The 15566-nt window shown below is 46.2% G+C and overlaps 1 protein-coding gene across 1 annotated transcript; it reads right to left on the reverse strand.

Annotated features, from left to right (window-relative positions):
* Nucleotides 1-5237: 5237 nt before the first annotated feature.
* Nucleotides 5238-7421, reverse strand: LOC120666907 (patatin-like protein 3). The gene is made up of 3 exons (XM_039946895.1): nt 6247-7421; nt 6049-6111; nt 5238-5897 (listed from the first exon to the last, which is right to left on the reverse strand). Exons 1-3 carry the CDS (start codon nt 7222-7224, stop codon nt 5547-5549), a joined length of 1392 nt encoding a protein of 463 aa, XP_039802829.1. The 5' UTR covers nt 7225-7421; the 3' UTR covers nt 5238-5546.
* Between the last annotated feature and the right edge of the window lie 8145 nt (nt 7422-15566).

Below are 15566 nucleotides of genomic sequence, written 5' to 3' on the forward strand. Positions count from 1 at the left end.
TTTCCAACCACATCTGCTGTTCTTCCTTCGTCTCCACGACGTTTGAAGGCGTTCTAAGTGGCCTGCCGATCTTAGAACAACCCTACGTGTGTCTACCCTGACGGGGTCCCTCCCGGGTTCGCGTTCGTCGGCCGTCGCCGATTCTCACCGCTCCACGCAGGGAGAGCTGCATCGAGCTCTTTCTCGCGCCGCACGATCTAGTGCGTTCATGTGTTGACCGAGATTTCCGTCAACATACTTTTTGGCGACTCCGCTGGGGAAGAAAGATCTTGGTTAGCAAAACCGATCTAATCTACCCTAAAGAAGATGGGCTCCAACGCAGAAATCGACAAGGAGAACATCATCCCTTAGACATACGAGCATCTTCCGGAAGACGTCCGTCTGCTACTGGAGGAGCGCAAGAAGAAGCGCGATAAAAAAGATCTACAAGCGGCGCTTGCGAGCATCAAGGTCGATCGACGCGGCAATGTCACTAAGATCAAAGAGATCGACTTCGCTTCCATCTCCACGGATGCATCTACTGAGGTAACACCTGCTGCAACTGCTCCACCTTCTGGTGCTACAATGGAACAAATTCAGAAATTGCTAGCTGAGCGTGATGTTTCTTGGGTTAATTGGCTTAGCTCTAAGGAAAGGGAATCGGCTAGTAAGAAACCAGAAACAGCCGATGAACCTCCATCTGTTTGTACTTCTGAATTTTATGTTCCTCAACCATCGGCAGCATCTCCTGTGAGTCAACCTCAATATGGCATGCCGATGAATTATTTCAGTGGTCAAATTGTGGCACCTACATACACTGACCCCATTATGAGTATTCCTGGTTCGGCCAACATTAGCCGAACAAACGAGATTGTTCAGTACACACCACCAGAAATCTTCTGGAATTCAGTGCCACACACCGGTCCTATCTCCGACGAGATGTTCGATCGATATGTGCAGCGTTGGCAAAACCGGCAGAGACCGGTCAGACCGGTCTATCAGTCCGGTCAGACCGGTTTCCCCCAACCGGTCCGACCAGTTTTACCGACCGGTCCATCCGGTCAGTTTGTTCCAAACCAGCATGAGGTATCTACATCCACACAGCCAAATTCTTCGAGTAATTTCGATAAAATGCTTACTGATTATAAGAATGATTTGGCTAATCTGCTTAGAGAAAGTTTTGGAGTGGATGTTAGAAGTAAAACCCGCACATACCAAAAGCCGTATCCTACTTCGTTTGATTCGGTTGCATACCCTGCTGGTTTTAGGTTGCCTGAGTTTGTTAAATTCAGTGGGAAAGATACTAGGAGTACTTTTGAGCACATTAGTCAGTATCTTGCCCAATTAGGAGAAGCTGGTTCAATAAACGAGTTGAAAGTGCGTTTATTTTCTTTATCTCTAACTGGAACCGTTTTCTCATGGTTTTCATCTTTGGCACCTAATTCTATTGACTCATGGGAACAATTAGAACAGAAGTTCCATGAGCACTTTTTCTGTGGGCATGATGAGCTTAAATTGTCTCACTTGACATCGGTTAGACAATCGCGTGATGAATCTGTCAATGATTATATAAGACGATTCTGCGATAAAAAAACCGATGCTTTAGTGTGAATATTGTAGAAAAAGATTTAGCTGATTTGGCTTTTAATGACTTGCGCTCTCATATTAAAGAAAGATTAGAGATTTATGATTTCTTTACTGTTACTCAGGTGCATCAAAGAGCTTTGGCTGTAGAAAGCCGAAGCAAAGAGTCTCAAGAATCTCATAGGCATCATCGTTATAGTGTGCATGCTTTAGAATGCAATTCAAATTGTTCGGACGATGAGTCTAATGATGTGTATGCTGCTGAGTTTGCTTGGCCATCTCAAGCTAAACCATTTACTTGTTCTGTTCTTAAGCCGATTCAGAAAAATCGGTAAGATGAACGATTTACTTTTGATGTATTCAAGTGCGAGAGAATATTTGATGAGTTATATAGGATTAGATATGTCAAGATGTCACATACTCTACCGCCGCTTGACGAGTTGAAGCGGCGAGCATATTGCAAATTTCATAATATTTTTTCACATGCTACTAATGATTGCAATGTGTTACGTAGACAAATTCAATATGCCATTAATGAAGGACGATTGGTTATTTCTAATATGCAGATTGATCAGAATCCTTTCCCGGTGAATTTAATAATCCTAAAGTGCTAGTTCGGCCGAGTCACGCCGAATCAACCAAGGGGAAGAATGTAGTTATTGGTGATGAAAGACCTGAAAAGAAGCTGACACAGAAGATCCCTCAAGGCGCAAAAACACTCGGGGGGGCAAGACAAGAAGAAGAAGACCGACAACAAGTCGACCGGTCTGACCGGTGCGCCCAGTAAATCTGGGGACTCCTCCAAAATCAAGACAAGGCCGAGTTTTAAGGAACTCTTGGCCAAATATGAGAAGAAAGAGAGTGCTCAGAGACAGAAGGGGCCACCAAGCGAAGTCAAGTATACGGGATCATCGTCAAGACATCAAGAACAATCGAGTCAAAGTAATTATACTTCATCTAGTGGACTTCCATGATATTGCTGGTATCCTTATTTTTATTCACCTATAGATTATAGTATGATGCATATGTAATCATATTATATTCAATATCCTCTTATGTATCCAAATCATGCATTACTACAAAGATCGATTGTTGCTAACAATAATCCGATCAAGTAAGATGTTGATTCCAGCAAGGAGAATGAGAAGAGCAAGGAGCAAGATTCAAAGTATTTACAGCCGATGTGGTGTCCCTCAGGCTTGTCTCATACTCAGAAGCAAAGGCTGCAACGTATGCGCAAGAAGGAGACAATGGAACAACAAGTGGAGGCCGTGCCAAAGACGTCAGCGACAATGAAGAAGGTGTGGCGGCCCAAACAAGTTGTTTCAACATCGACTTGAGCAAAACATGGCCGATAATTGTTTATCGCCTTTAGTAAAAAAATGGCCGATGTAGTGTTAATCATCGTCCTTAGACAATTTTGGCTCAGACGAATGTTTTTTTCAAGCAAACTTTACCAAAAAAATAGGGGGGCATATGTTGACAGCCAAAATTGGCACTAACCGGTCTGACCGGTCGAGGCACTGTGGCCTGTTCGGCAGGGACCGACCGGTCTGACCGGTTCAGGTAGAGTCCGAGTACAATTAGGATTTTTTATAGATTTAGATCTGTAAATAGGAGTTTTTGCGGGATAAATCCACCCCACCCTATAAATATAAAGGGTCACGACCGATTAGGGAATCCAATCGAATAAAATCAATACAAACTCTACTTTTTATCCTCTTCTTCAAACCCTAGTTTTTCCAACCCCATTTGCTGTTCTTTCTTCGTCTCCGCGACGTTTGAAGGCGTTCTAGGTGGCCTGCCGATCCTAAAACAACCCTACGTGCGCCTACCCTGACGGGTCCCTCCCGGATTCGCGTTTGTCGGCCGTCGCCGATTCTCATCGGCGACCGGTCTGACCGGTTACTTAGACCGGTCTGACCGCTCCACGTAGGGAGAGCTGCATCGAGCTCTTTCTCGCACCGCACGATCTGGTGCGTTTGTGTGTTGACCGAGATTTGCGTCAACAGTACTTCGCAGGCGCAGAGCGAGCGAGAGATTCACCTTCACCCAGCTGTGGCCGTGCCGCTGTGGCCTGTGGCTGTGCTGTGGCTGCACCAGGGGCCCCACCGGGGTAAAAACCAAATGCGTGCGTGCTTGTGGATCGGAGTAGCTACCTACTACTAGCTGCGAGTGCAGGAGATTGCATGCATCGGCAACGGCAACGGAGCGCCGTGAGATCCATGGAGCCTCTCAAACCAGCAGATTAATTAGTTAGTCTACTACGAGTGTTAGTTCTTAGATCCAAGAGTAGTGAAAAGTGCCACCGTACAAACCCCCTCTGTTCCCTCTGCAATTTTCTACAAATACTGAGAACAATAATGCAAGTCTTTTACGAAATAATGCAAGATTTTCACGACAAACTTTAATTTGTCCCACAAGTTTTTCATGACAAGTTCGGCAAATATGGTATTCATTCAGCACAAGTTCTTCTTTGCAAATTATTTTTCTATAAGAAGTCATGGGGGACGAGAGTCCCCACCCGAATAATTTTCCACTGATATCAGCCCAACTTCTTTGCAAAATTCGGTACAACTTTTTTAAACAAGCTAAGTATTCCGAAACAAACAAACACACAACATACTTTAAGAAGCATTATTGTGTACCATCTGCACGGGTGACTGCAGCCAGGGGACTACTGCAGGCGCAACGGGACTGCAGCTGGGAGAAGCACGGACTTGCTTGCTTGTCGTCCTAGCTCCTGAATCCTGACAAGACAGTTTGGTGGGTTCGGCTCAACAACATCCATGGAGGCTCATCTGCTTGCCTCTGCCGTTCAAAGCTCAGCCGGGGAGTGATCAACAGCGTCCATCAGCTGAGCTTGTGCTTGCGCGCGCTTTTGGTTTGCACCCCAAGTTAATCGGCAATGTTCCATCCGTTCTGGCCAAAATTTGACTTCAAAGTCTCTGCCAAAGCACCAGCTCCAACAACCTTTTGAAGCTGGTCATGCTAACTCCAGAAACTTTTTAACCAAGAGTCATCAGATGGCATTTAGTTGACCCACCCGTTTTGTTCTTGCAGAGGCTTAAACCACGTACATACAAACTCCAGATTCTGTACAGATCTTGGAGCTAGAGAGAGCTCTATTGCCCACCAAACAGGTCCTAATTAAGCTAACCATCCATGACCAAATGAAGCAGATATTTCACCACCATGAGCAGCTACCTTGCACTTGCAGGCTTGCATCCTCGTCCTCGTCCCCTGCACTGCACACACACAACTACACAAGGAAGCTACCTCCACCATGCTCGTACCCGAAGCTACTCGCAGCAGCTTTATGCAGCCTTCAAGTCTCCTACTTCTCTCCTTCTTTTCCCCCTCACTTGAAAGCAAGCCACAGGCAAAATAAAGAGCCTCCATGAATCCATCGGTCCAGTACGCGAGGGTGCTGTTGGGAGGAAGGAGAAGAGAGAGACAGTAGTACCTACGGCCAGGTCCAGTAAATGAAAGCTTGCACATACCAATCGGTCTCTGCAAGTACTCCATTAACACCCCCATCTAATGCACCATTAAACCTAAGATGATGATGATGATGATGAGCGACGTCGGTTTCAATCTACTTGGAGGGAGATTAAGGTGGAAAAAACGTAACTTTGTAAAGCATTCAAATCTACTTTTCTTTTTTGTGCTAGTTTCAGTGAACACCATTGATCATTGGTAAGTTAGACTTTTATCACCGTCGTCTGAACTTTGGAAAAACTCGATGAGATTCTGCTCTGATCCTTCGTCGATTGGCATATAAGTTACTTTTACTTGCCCATATCGCATAACTTAGTTCAAGCTCGTTGCCGGCCTGGCCCACGTGTCGGCGACCCGAGGGCGTGGAAGAAATGAAAGATCGGGAAAAGAAAGGAAGGAAAAAAAACGAAGGAAGAAGAGCCCCCTTTCCTCTGTCCACGGCATGTACAAAACTTAGAACGGACGGCGGCGCGCGGCGGCGGCTAGTGGCCGTACGAGCCCTGCGACGCCGGGGACGGCATGGTGGAGGCGGTGCGGGCGGTGGCGGTGGCCGAGGAGGCGGTGGTGGCCGACGACGGCCGCGGTGTCGCCGCCGCCTGCTTGATCACCACGTTGGGCAGGCCCGGGCTGCGCGCCCGCCGCTCCTGCTCCTTCACCAGCTCCGCCGCGAACGCGTCCAGCTTCTCCCGGTTCGACTTCTCCGACAGGCGCCGCCCGCGGAACAGCTCCGCCTCCACGTTCCGCTGCGTCAGCATGCCGTCGGCGGCCGCCACCGCCTTCCTCGCGTCCAGCGAGCTCAGCGCCTTCTTCCCGGAGCACGCCGGCGACGCCGCCTGGAGTGAAATTGACACGGTCGACGACAAAATGTTCGTTACGTTTTGCGAAGATGAATTCTCCAGGCTAGGATGGATGAATGTCGGTAAAAAGGTAAAAAAAGAAAACAAACAATGGAGAAGTAATTTGGTAACTCTCGCGCTGACCCACCTGGATACGAACGTAGTTGCGCCCGCACGTGTGCCCGAACGCCATGGCCACTGCTTGGTCGACCTGCAGAGAGGGCGCGGTAAATTGAAGTCCTTTTTTACCACGCTCAGGGACACCGTCTGATGCAGGATGGAGGGATGGGATTTCTAACAAGTGGAGTAACAAATCAGGGAGGCGCTTGTTTGGTTGTGATCTTACCATGTCGGCGACGCCCTCGGCGGTGAGGCGGACCATCTCGGCGGGCGACGGCGAGCGCGGCGGGATGGGCGTCCGCCAGCCGGCGGAAGGGGTGGCGCTTGCGGCTACGGCGGCGGCGGCGGAGGACCCGGAGCCGATGGACACGACGAGGAGGTCGTCGACGCCGACGGCGAGCGGGAACTCCTGCTTGTTGTGGAGCACGTGCGTGATGGCGGCCGCGGCGGGGTTGCCCATGGCCGCGACACCCCCCGACGCCGCGGCGATGGCCGTGCGCCCGTCCACCGACCGGACGGCGGCTGCGGCGGCCCCGCCGCCGCAGGTGGCCGCGCAGACGTCGCGGAGGCGGAAGTCGAAGCTGTCGCTCTCGACGGCGTCGGCGCGGGAGAAGAGGAACGGCGCCGCCGTGGCGAGGTCGTAGCAGGGCACGAGCAGCGGCGCGACGGTGTCCCTGAGCGTGGCGTCCCCGAACACCCGGCGCAGCGGGGACCGCTCCCCGCGGCGGAACAGCAGGGCCGCCCACCGGCTCCGCCGCGCGCCGTCGCCGCCCCACCAGCCCCCCTGCCGCCTCCCGAGGCTCGCCGCCACGAACGCCAGCGCGTCCGCCGCCGTGTACCGCGCGCGCCCGTCCTCCCCCCTGAGGAACAGCATCGCCGCCAGCACGCCCCCGGCGCCGGCCCCCGCCGCGGCGTCGAAGAAGTCGGCGACGCGCGCGTCGGGGTCCCCGGCGCGCTCCCGCAGCGCGGCCTCCAGCCTCGCGAGCGCGACCGCCGCCAGCAGCGCGTCGCCGGGGCCCGGCCCGCACCCGTCGATCGCGAGCACCCGCACCCGGCCCCTGTCCTCCCCGGCGGCCGCCCGCGCCGGCGTGCCCGGCACGGAGCCGACGCCGGCCGCGCCGCCGAACAGGAACTTGCTTTCGAGCAGGGAGAAGATCTCGTAGCTGAGCTTGCCCAGGTCCACGTCGGCCGGAGGCGACGCCATATCTGCAGCCGCTGGGCTCGCTCGTGATGGACTAGACGGGTGGGGGTGAGTAGGAGAGTGGCGAGCTGTCGGTAGGGGTGGTGATGTCTCGACTGCCCAGCGCGCTCACGGCCCCGCCGTGCGGCCTTATAGCTGGGCGGTGGGCGGTGGGCGGTGGGCGCAGGGCAGCCACACCAGTGTTGGAATTGGAAGGCGCCTCAGCTGCGAGAGGAGAAGGTGGAGGCGGGTTTTGCGAAAGGCGTGTCCTGAGGAGGGTAGCGTAGTGACACGTGGAGCGTCGGGCAGGTGAGACCGCGCGCCGACGGGCCGCGCAGCGGCGTGTCGTGCTCGGGGTCAGCTGATAGCCTGGCACGTGGGGCGGAGGCCTGGTTCTCTGACTGACATGTGGGTAGTATGAAGCGGGCTCCATGTGTCAGCTAGCGTAGGGGTTGGAGCGCACGTGCGGGCGGCGTGGGGGCAAGCGTGACCGACGGGATCGGGGCTGTCGGGATCGGTGGACCGAGCAGCACCTGTACGTGGGCCCTATGCGTCAGCGTCTTAATGGGTCGGTGACGGCGCGAGGGTCTCGTTGCTGGGCAGCACAGTGGCCAGCTACTCAGCTGCTCAGCATGCCTTCGTACTGTCACGGTGCAGTACTCCGTTTTCGCAGCACCGACAATAGCAAATCTGGCAAAAATTTGAACCGTTGCTGTAAACAATAGTGAGAATTACCCGTGGTTAGTTTTTTTTATAAAAGCAGGAGCTCTGCCGCTTAATTAAAATGAAAGAAATTATGTACAAATACTTAGTGGTTAGAGAGGTAGAAAAATGAGAATTCGTTGCACACGTTAGTCTCGGTTTCCTTTTAATCCGGTACTAAAGTTGCCACGATAGTATTGGGTCCAAATTTGAAAGTTCACGGAGCCATTTCAGTATCGGACCAAGAGCCTGACCGGTACTAATGCTAGTTTGTCTAGCTATGTTACTATTATAGAAAAGGATACGCCGTCACACTTATGGGGGAATAATTACCAACTTAGTAATTGGTATGCTTGCCTTCTACTACCTACAATGATCAAGGGATGTCAATTTGCATTTTTTGTACTCCAAGTTGGGATATTGGCACCATTATTTTAGCTTTTGGTACTTGTCCTTGAACAACAAAACAGTTGAGCAAGCATATTGTTCGCCACTCAATATACTAATATGGACATTCAGAAAGAAGGACGAACATAATAGTAGATTACAATCCAAAAGTCATAAATTTCATGAAAACTTGACAACATTGCACAACAAACAAATTCCTTTTTCAAAAAGAGTTTTGGGGGGTAAAAGGTACGATCACCCCATATCCATCACTTGGAAAATCACAGCTGATGAAATTGCATTGTCTATCTCTTTCAATTTTTTTTTTTGCGGGGATTATATCTCTCGAACTTTCCTCAGTCGTTGAATGTACTAAACAAACAGTGAGTTTACCTACTAAGCATTTACTGTCATAAAATTGATAATTTTGCGCCATTTATCGAGCATATGAGGTGCCATGTCACGCATCCCCCAACTAACAAAATAAGGACCACAGGTGGAGATATATAGCTGATAACATCAATTCATGCCTTATTACAAATTCATTCATTGATATTTCCCGTAAAGACTTTCTTCGCATAAATATTGTTGTGGGGGCGTGTGGATCCGGTGAATGACTACAATAAGAAAGTGAGAGCACCCGGTTTCAATATATATTACGGTTCGATGGGAGATCTCGACCTAGGACTCAGAAATACTTTCTTCGCGCTTATGTTGCTTACATAACGAAGGATTTATTTTTCAAGTTGGGATGTTGGCACAACACTAGGAAAATGGTACCTGTATATTAGGAAATGTATAAAACCTGACATATATAGCTTATTGTATGTCAGGTTCTATACATTTCCTAATAAGCTTATTGTAGTTGCTATGTATAGCTGATTGATTTGTACCAGGATAGTTTCTTGTAACACAAACCACATTGTATATGAAAGCTCACCCCCCTGATTGGGTGTGGTGTTTTTCCCATTCTACCTTTCTACACTGTACTCCAACACCAAAACAGTTGGACATGCACATTGCATGCCACTGCGCAATGGTTGGACTTTCACTAGGAGGTGGTACTATGCTAATCCAAAATTATTATGTTTCACTTAAATTCGCAGTAAATGATACTGTGGAATGAAATTCGCAGTACCAATATCACCGTATCCTTTACCGCGCCAATTTCATGAAATGGAGGGAGTATGGGTGTTGGGAGGACTGGAGCTTTGCTTAATTAGCTATAGCGAGCTTTAATTTCCATGTACGCGAGTGACTTTTATGAGAGCTTTAAAATCAGCACGGGATTAATTAAGCCATTTAAGCTGCTCTCTGAATTCAGTTTATGGAACAGTTTACCCTGCCGTGCAGCAGGTTGGGCCGTTCGTGGGTTGGTGCCTGGAATGCAAGCACCATCTTTCCGCCGCCGTCTGATGATCCGACTACTACTGCAGCCTGCAGGGCGATCGATCGAAGCGGGAATTGAAAGCGAGCGCCTGCTGATCACTGGCACTGACGACCGTCGCCACTGGCCCTGATGGCTGCTTCTGATCCTGCCGTGCCAGTGTTGGAAGAAGCACAGGATGGGAGCAGCAGTAAGCCAGTAATTACTGGCAACTGGACCCCCTCGTGCTGATCTTCTCCTCCCTCCGATCATAATTACATGAGATTTTTTTATTGTAATCCCCCTGTTAAAATTTATTTGAATTGGTTACAGTCAATAACTTGCAAAGTTTTCGTAAAGAAAGTAACTTTGCAAAGTTTGTTTCGCCAACACAGAATTCCATCTATAAATTTAATTAACATTTTGCAAGTATCAACCAATAAGTACCTTTGAGTATAGGGTAATACAAGGAAGAAGTCCAAATTACACTCTCGAACTATGGCAGAAGTCTGATTTTTAATCTTCAACTACAAAATCGGATAACATAAACCATCCAACTGTTGAAACCGGGCAAATTTGACCTTTATAGTGGTTTCCAAGGTGGTTTTATATTTTCTAAAAAAATAAAAAATTTAATTAGCTTAAAAAATCAAAACTAATTTATTTTGAATCAAAAAAATATGAAACTAGTACCAAATTTCTAAAAATAGAACCTATTTATTATTGCTCTATTTAAATCTCAGTTATTTAAAAAACAATAGACATAATTATAAGCAAATAAATATTATAAAAATAAAAAATGGATCGGAATAACTCAAAAGTATTGAAGTAATAGATAGGTTACATTTTTAGAAGAAAAAAATTATACCCATTTTGTACCTTTTCATTTAAAATGAATTACTATGAATTTTTTTAGTTTAAATTTGAATATTTTAATTCTCACAAAATTGAAACCCACTTTCAAAACCACCTAAAGTGCCAAATTTCCCCGGTTTCAACAGTTGGATGGTCTTTGTTATCTAATTTTGTAGTTAATGGTTGAAAATGGTGACCATGTTATGCATAGTCCATACGATTAATTGCTAGCTCATATCCCTGTTATGTTTCTGCTTGACCTTGATCTTTCCGGTGGTTAGGATGTCATGATGTGATAAAAAAAAGATGTCATGCATGCATGCATGCATGCCAAAGCAAGCTCCTGCCTGGGAAATGAGGGGACAGGGACACTGGAGCAGACGGTGAGGATACATATGTGTATCCACCTGGTTTGACTGGCACCGCCATGGGGGCATGCTAAACTGCATTTGCATATGCTGGTTGCTGTTGTTCACAGGGTTTCAACTATTTGATTTCACAATCAAGCTTGGCTCAATTTCGTCCCTCAACTATCAAAAGAGTTAATTTAGTCCCTGACCTATAAAAATGAGTCTGTTTTCATCCTTATGCTGAGATGTGTTCATATTTCACTACGAGATGCAACCTAAAGTTGACTCGTCGCTGATGAGGCAGTCTACCATGGTGTGCCAACTCAGCATAAGGATGAAAACGAACCTATTTGTATAGTTCAGGGACTAAATTGAATTTTTTAATAGTTGAGGGACGAAATTGAGCTGAGGTCAATAGTTTAGAGACGATTTTGACTATTTTTTAAAAGCAAGATTCTTTTAGTTGACTAATTCTTGCTCCTTCATGCCTGCACTGACCTCATCTTGCTTGCGATCTGTGTTCATATTAGTTTCTGGCCAGGATCTGATCTCTTGCAGTACCCACTTGGATAACTGATTATCAACTCTCCTCTCACTTTTCCAGACTAAGTGAAAACTGCAATGAAGTAATATGCGATGGCCTAAGTGAAAACTGTAGAAGCATTCTATCTTGTTTAATAGTTTCTACTAAGTTTTTATTTCCTCTAGGATTTTTGTGTTTTCTACTCAAAGCAGCATCCAACACCACTTCACTATCCCTAACGTGTTATCTCTGTAGACTATAGTATAAGATCTTGAGTTGAGAATGAACAGTTCTGCTTGGAAAATTGAAGAGACAATTGGTTGTGATCAATGAATATACTATTTTTTTATTTTGAGGGGATAAGTAAAGATAATAGGCACCTATGTCTCTTCAATATCAACGGTCCACGCTTAACTCCTTTTTCTTGGGAAACTGGGCCACTCTCTTAACATATGAATCGGTGAAGGCCCAACAAAGCATAGCAAAGAAAGAAAAAAGTTCTTTTTTTCTCCCCTCAACTTTGGGCCGAATCTGCTTTTACTCCCTGAAACCGTCCGTCCAGCCTCCTCAGACTCATGAAACCGTTCACATAACCTCCCTCAGCGGTTTGAGGCTGAGATGGCAACGGTTTTTCTCCTTTTCTTTTATTTTTATTTTGACTAGATCTTTGAAAAATCACAATAAATCACAAAACAATCATAAAATGGAATATCAAATTTTGTTGAACTTCACATAAGTAGATCTATGCAGTGAACATATTATATGGTATACTTTTGTACAAATATTTTGATGTAGCTTTAGATATATACTTTTCTGTAATTAATTTATAGCTACAGTCTCCATCGTCCAATTATGGTGGAATTTTTATGGTTGAATAATAATTATATGATTGAGATGTATTAAAAATGAATGATTATTGGATCATGTATGGCTGAGTTATTGATTTATCTAGGTTTATCTATAGATTCGTCTAGATTTATCTATAGATTTATTTAGGTTTATATAGATAAATTTATAGCTCAGTCAAACATGATTCAGAAATTAAGAAATTTTTATTATGCCTCAATTATATAATGATTATCCCACCATAAATATGTCACCATAATTGGACAACAGAAACTGTAGCTATAAATTAATTACATAAAAGCATATATCTAAAACTACAACAAAGAATGTATACTAAAGTATATCATATAATATATTCACTGAGTAGATATACTCATGTGGAGTCCAACAAAATTGGATTTTGTATTTTATAATTTTTTTGTGATTTATTATGATTTTAAATAATTTAGTCAAAATAAACATAAAAGAAAAGAAGAAAAACCACTGCCACCTCAGCCTCAAACCGCTCAAGGAGGTTATATGAATAGTTTCATGAGTCTGAGGAGGTTGGACGGATGGTTTCGTTGTCTAAGGAGGAAAAACAGATTCAGCCTAGAGTTGAGGGAGGTAAAAAGGACTTCTCCTAGCCAGGCCCCGTTAGCCATTTTTGGCCTGTTTGCTTACCTATATAGGAGCTGTGGCCTGGCCCGAGTAATGCAGCGACAGCCCCTTAGCCTGGCCAGGCGGGAACACGGGGAGGCCGCATACTAGCGGAGCTAGGCTCCTTCCGCTAGGCCATACAAGCGCTGGGTGGCTCCACGGATGCAAGCAGCCCAATCCTTAGCTAGCCGTATATAAGCAGGCACTGACCCTAGAGTTACCTCCAGCTCTCTCTACTGTTCACTCCCTGGCCACCAGCGCCTCGCTCTTCTTTCTGTGGTGTGCTTGAGCTCTGCGCCTCCCCTCACTGGCACGCTGGCCGTGCTGGTAATACTGGAGTGTAGTCCGGCTTTGGACACATCCCCATCCCTAGCCCTGGGCGTTCGGGTAATGGAAAATTCGGGTATCTAAAAATGCTACCCGAAATTAACCCGAAAAAAGCAATACCCGAAATTTCGGGTCGGGTTCGGGTTTTCCCGAAATACCCGATCAATTGCCAAATCATCGTCTCTCCCATTAGGCAACAAGTAAAAAAGTGGGATGAAATACAAAAGTAAGATCAACATATCTCTATTATTGCACAAATCAAACAAACAAGCAATCAATAAATATAACAATTAAATTTCTTATCGCGTTGTTGGGGTCAAGTGAGTGGATTAGACCATAATCTATTAGGTTTTAAAGGAGTTCGGGTAATTTGGGTACCGGGAGTCAAAACCCGAATTAAATTCGGGTTTCTCAAGTTCCTACACGAAAATAGTGATCGGGTAATTCGGGTTCGGGTTCGAGTAATTCGGGTTCGGAGTTCGGGTTCGGGAAATTGTGCCCACCCCTAGGCCATCCCCCTCTCCTTGCTATTTGTCAGTGACTCCATGTTTGCTTTTTGATCTGCAATTTTTCTTCCCTCGTACTGCTTAGATGTGGTGTGTAATGATAGATTTGCTTGTTTGCAAGTATTTACAGTCGTTCAAGGCTTTGGATTTATGTGTATTAATGTTCTGTTGCATATTGTTGTTTGCTTGGTTATATCAATTCTATACTTACCGTCACTTTGTCTAAGCTTTTTGTAATGGCCTGTGATGTGGAAATGCACAAGGAAGCGCATGAACTGATGTCGCAGCTGTGCTACACTTTTTTGTACAGATTACTTATTCAGTACTGTTAGCACCACTAATGTGGTTCCTACACTTCATGTTCTAGAGATGGATCCTGCTGATAGGCGTCACCAGATGATCCGTAGGGGTTATGCCCTTGTGGTGGTCTTATGTGTTTGGGCCATGGTTAGGTTTAGGCGTCTCTACAACTCTGGCCCTGCCATTACATATGGTCCTCTCTCTGCTAGAGACGAGCAACAACAGAAGAACCTTAGCTTCATTTACAACTCCACTGACACACATTGTGTCGAACTACTTAGAACAAGGAGGACCCTTTCTTTCAGCTTTGTGACCTATTCTGCAGTGGGGGCTTAATTAAGGACACCATCCATTGCAACATTGAGGAACAGGTCTCCATGTTCTTACATGTAGTAGGCCATAACCAAAGATTTACTTGTATGAAGCTAACCTCACATATAGAAGGTCCAGTGAAACCACTAGCAGGCAGTGGCTGTGGCAGCCCGCCCAAATTAATCCGGCTTAAGTGCGCTAATCATCACCAAAACGGCAACCAGAGTTAACACGCACTTAAAACAGAGTAATCCAGCAGTGCTGTCGGGTAAAATCCCGATTAAACCACTTGAAACAGGATCGACAAAGCAGTTCAGAGAATACAACATTCCGCAAATTTTACTATATAAAGTATGAAACTGAATTATTATTACAAACCAAGTTTGAATTTATAAAAAGACAACAGAGTTTAAGTGCGGCGGAGAAATGAACGATATTCTACCGACGAAACAAGACGTCATGATGAAGCCCGTACATGACGTCAACCACATCCTCAGATGTACCACCTGAAAAACAAAGCCACAAGCAAGGCTGAGTATACTAATACTCAGTAAGGCTTACCCGACTAAGGGTATACTTAGCCCTTTATCTAGACATGCAAGGCTTTTGGCTTGAGGGGTTTGGTTTGCCGAAAAACAGTAAGAGTAGATCCTTAATTGCAGGTCTTAGCTTGCAGGTTCTAGTTTGATTAACCATTCTAGGTGAGCATCTATCCAATAGCATACATGGTGATAACAATTATCTTTTATCATCCAATCAACCATATTCATCATCATCATCTTTCACTTCTTACTCTATGTAGCAGAAGGGTTAAGCAGTCCCAAACCGTGAGAAGCGGACGATTCGAATCGAATTTGTTAATCTGGCCAGGCAGACCTAACACACACGTATGGGAACCAAGTCACCCACACGACTTTTCCCCTTTCTTTCCGGGTTGTGGATCAGGGTCACCCACCTCGACTACAAGAATCCACGCCACAGTACGTCGGGTCGTGAGCCTTCTTGCACCCGCATGTGGCCGCATGAGAACAACGTTCAAAGAGGGTGAAAGTAAAGTCCACTCGCCGGGCCGATCAGGTACTTAATCTTACCGATTACCATATTTCTCGGCATGTGGTTAGTAAGTTCAAAAGCTTAACCACCACTACCACACACTGCGGACTTATCCATTTTCACTAAATAGACGGGGCATCACCAGTACCACAGCCCCGCCCGTGAGCCTTATAGTTGCAGTATGTAGTAGACATTCAACT

The sequence above is a fragment of the Panicum virgatum genome, chromosome 3N (assembly GCF_016808335.1).
Source record: "Panicum virgatum strain AP13 chromosome 3N, P.virgatum_v5, whole genome shotgun sequence".
Lineage (NCBI taxonomy): Eukaryota > Viridiplantae > Streptophyta > Magnoliopsida > Poales > Poaceae > Panicum > Panicum virgatum.

Coding starts and splice junctions, on each gene's coding strand:
- LOC120666907 (XM_039946895.1), bottom strand. CDS start 7,224: ATGGCGTCGCCTCCGGCCGACGTGGACCTGGGCAAGCTCAGCTACGAG. Junction 6,112..6,246: donor CCGAGGGCGTCGCCGACATG/GTAAGATCACAA, acceptor CCCTCTCTGCAG/GTCGACCAAGCAGTGGCCAT. Junction 5,898..6,048: donor GCAACTACGTTCGTATCCAG/GTGGGTCAGCGC, acceptor ATTTCACTCCAG/GCGGCGTCGCCGGCGTGCTC.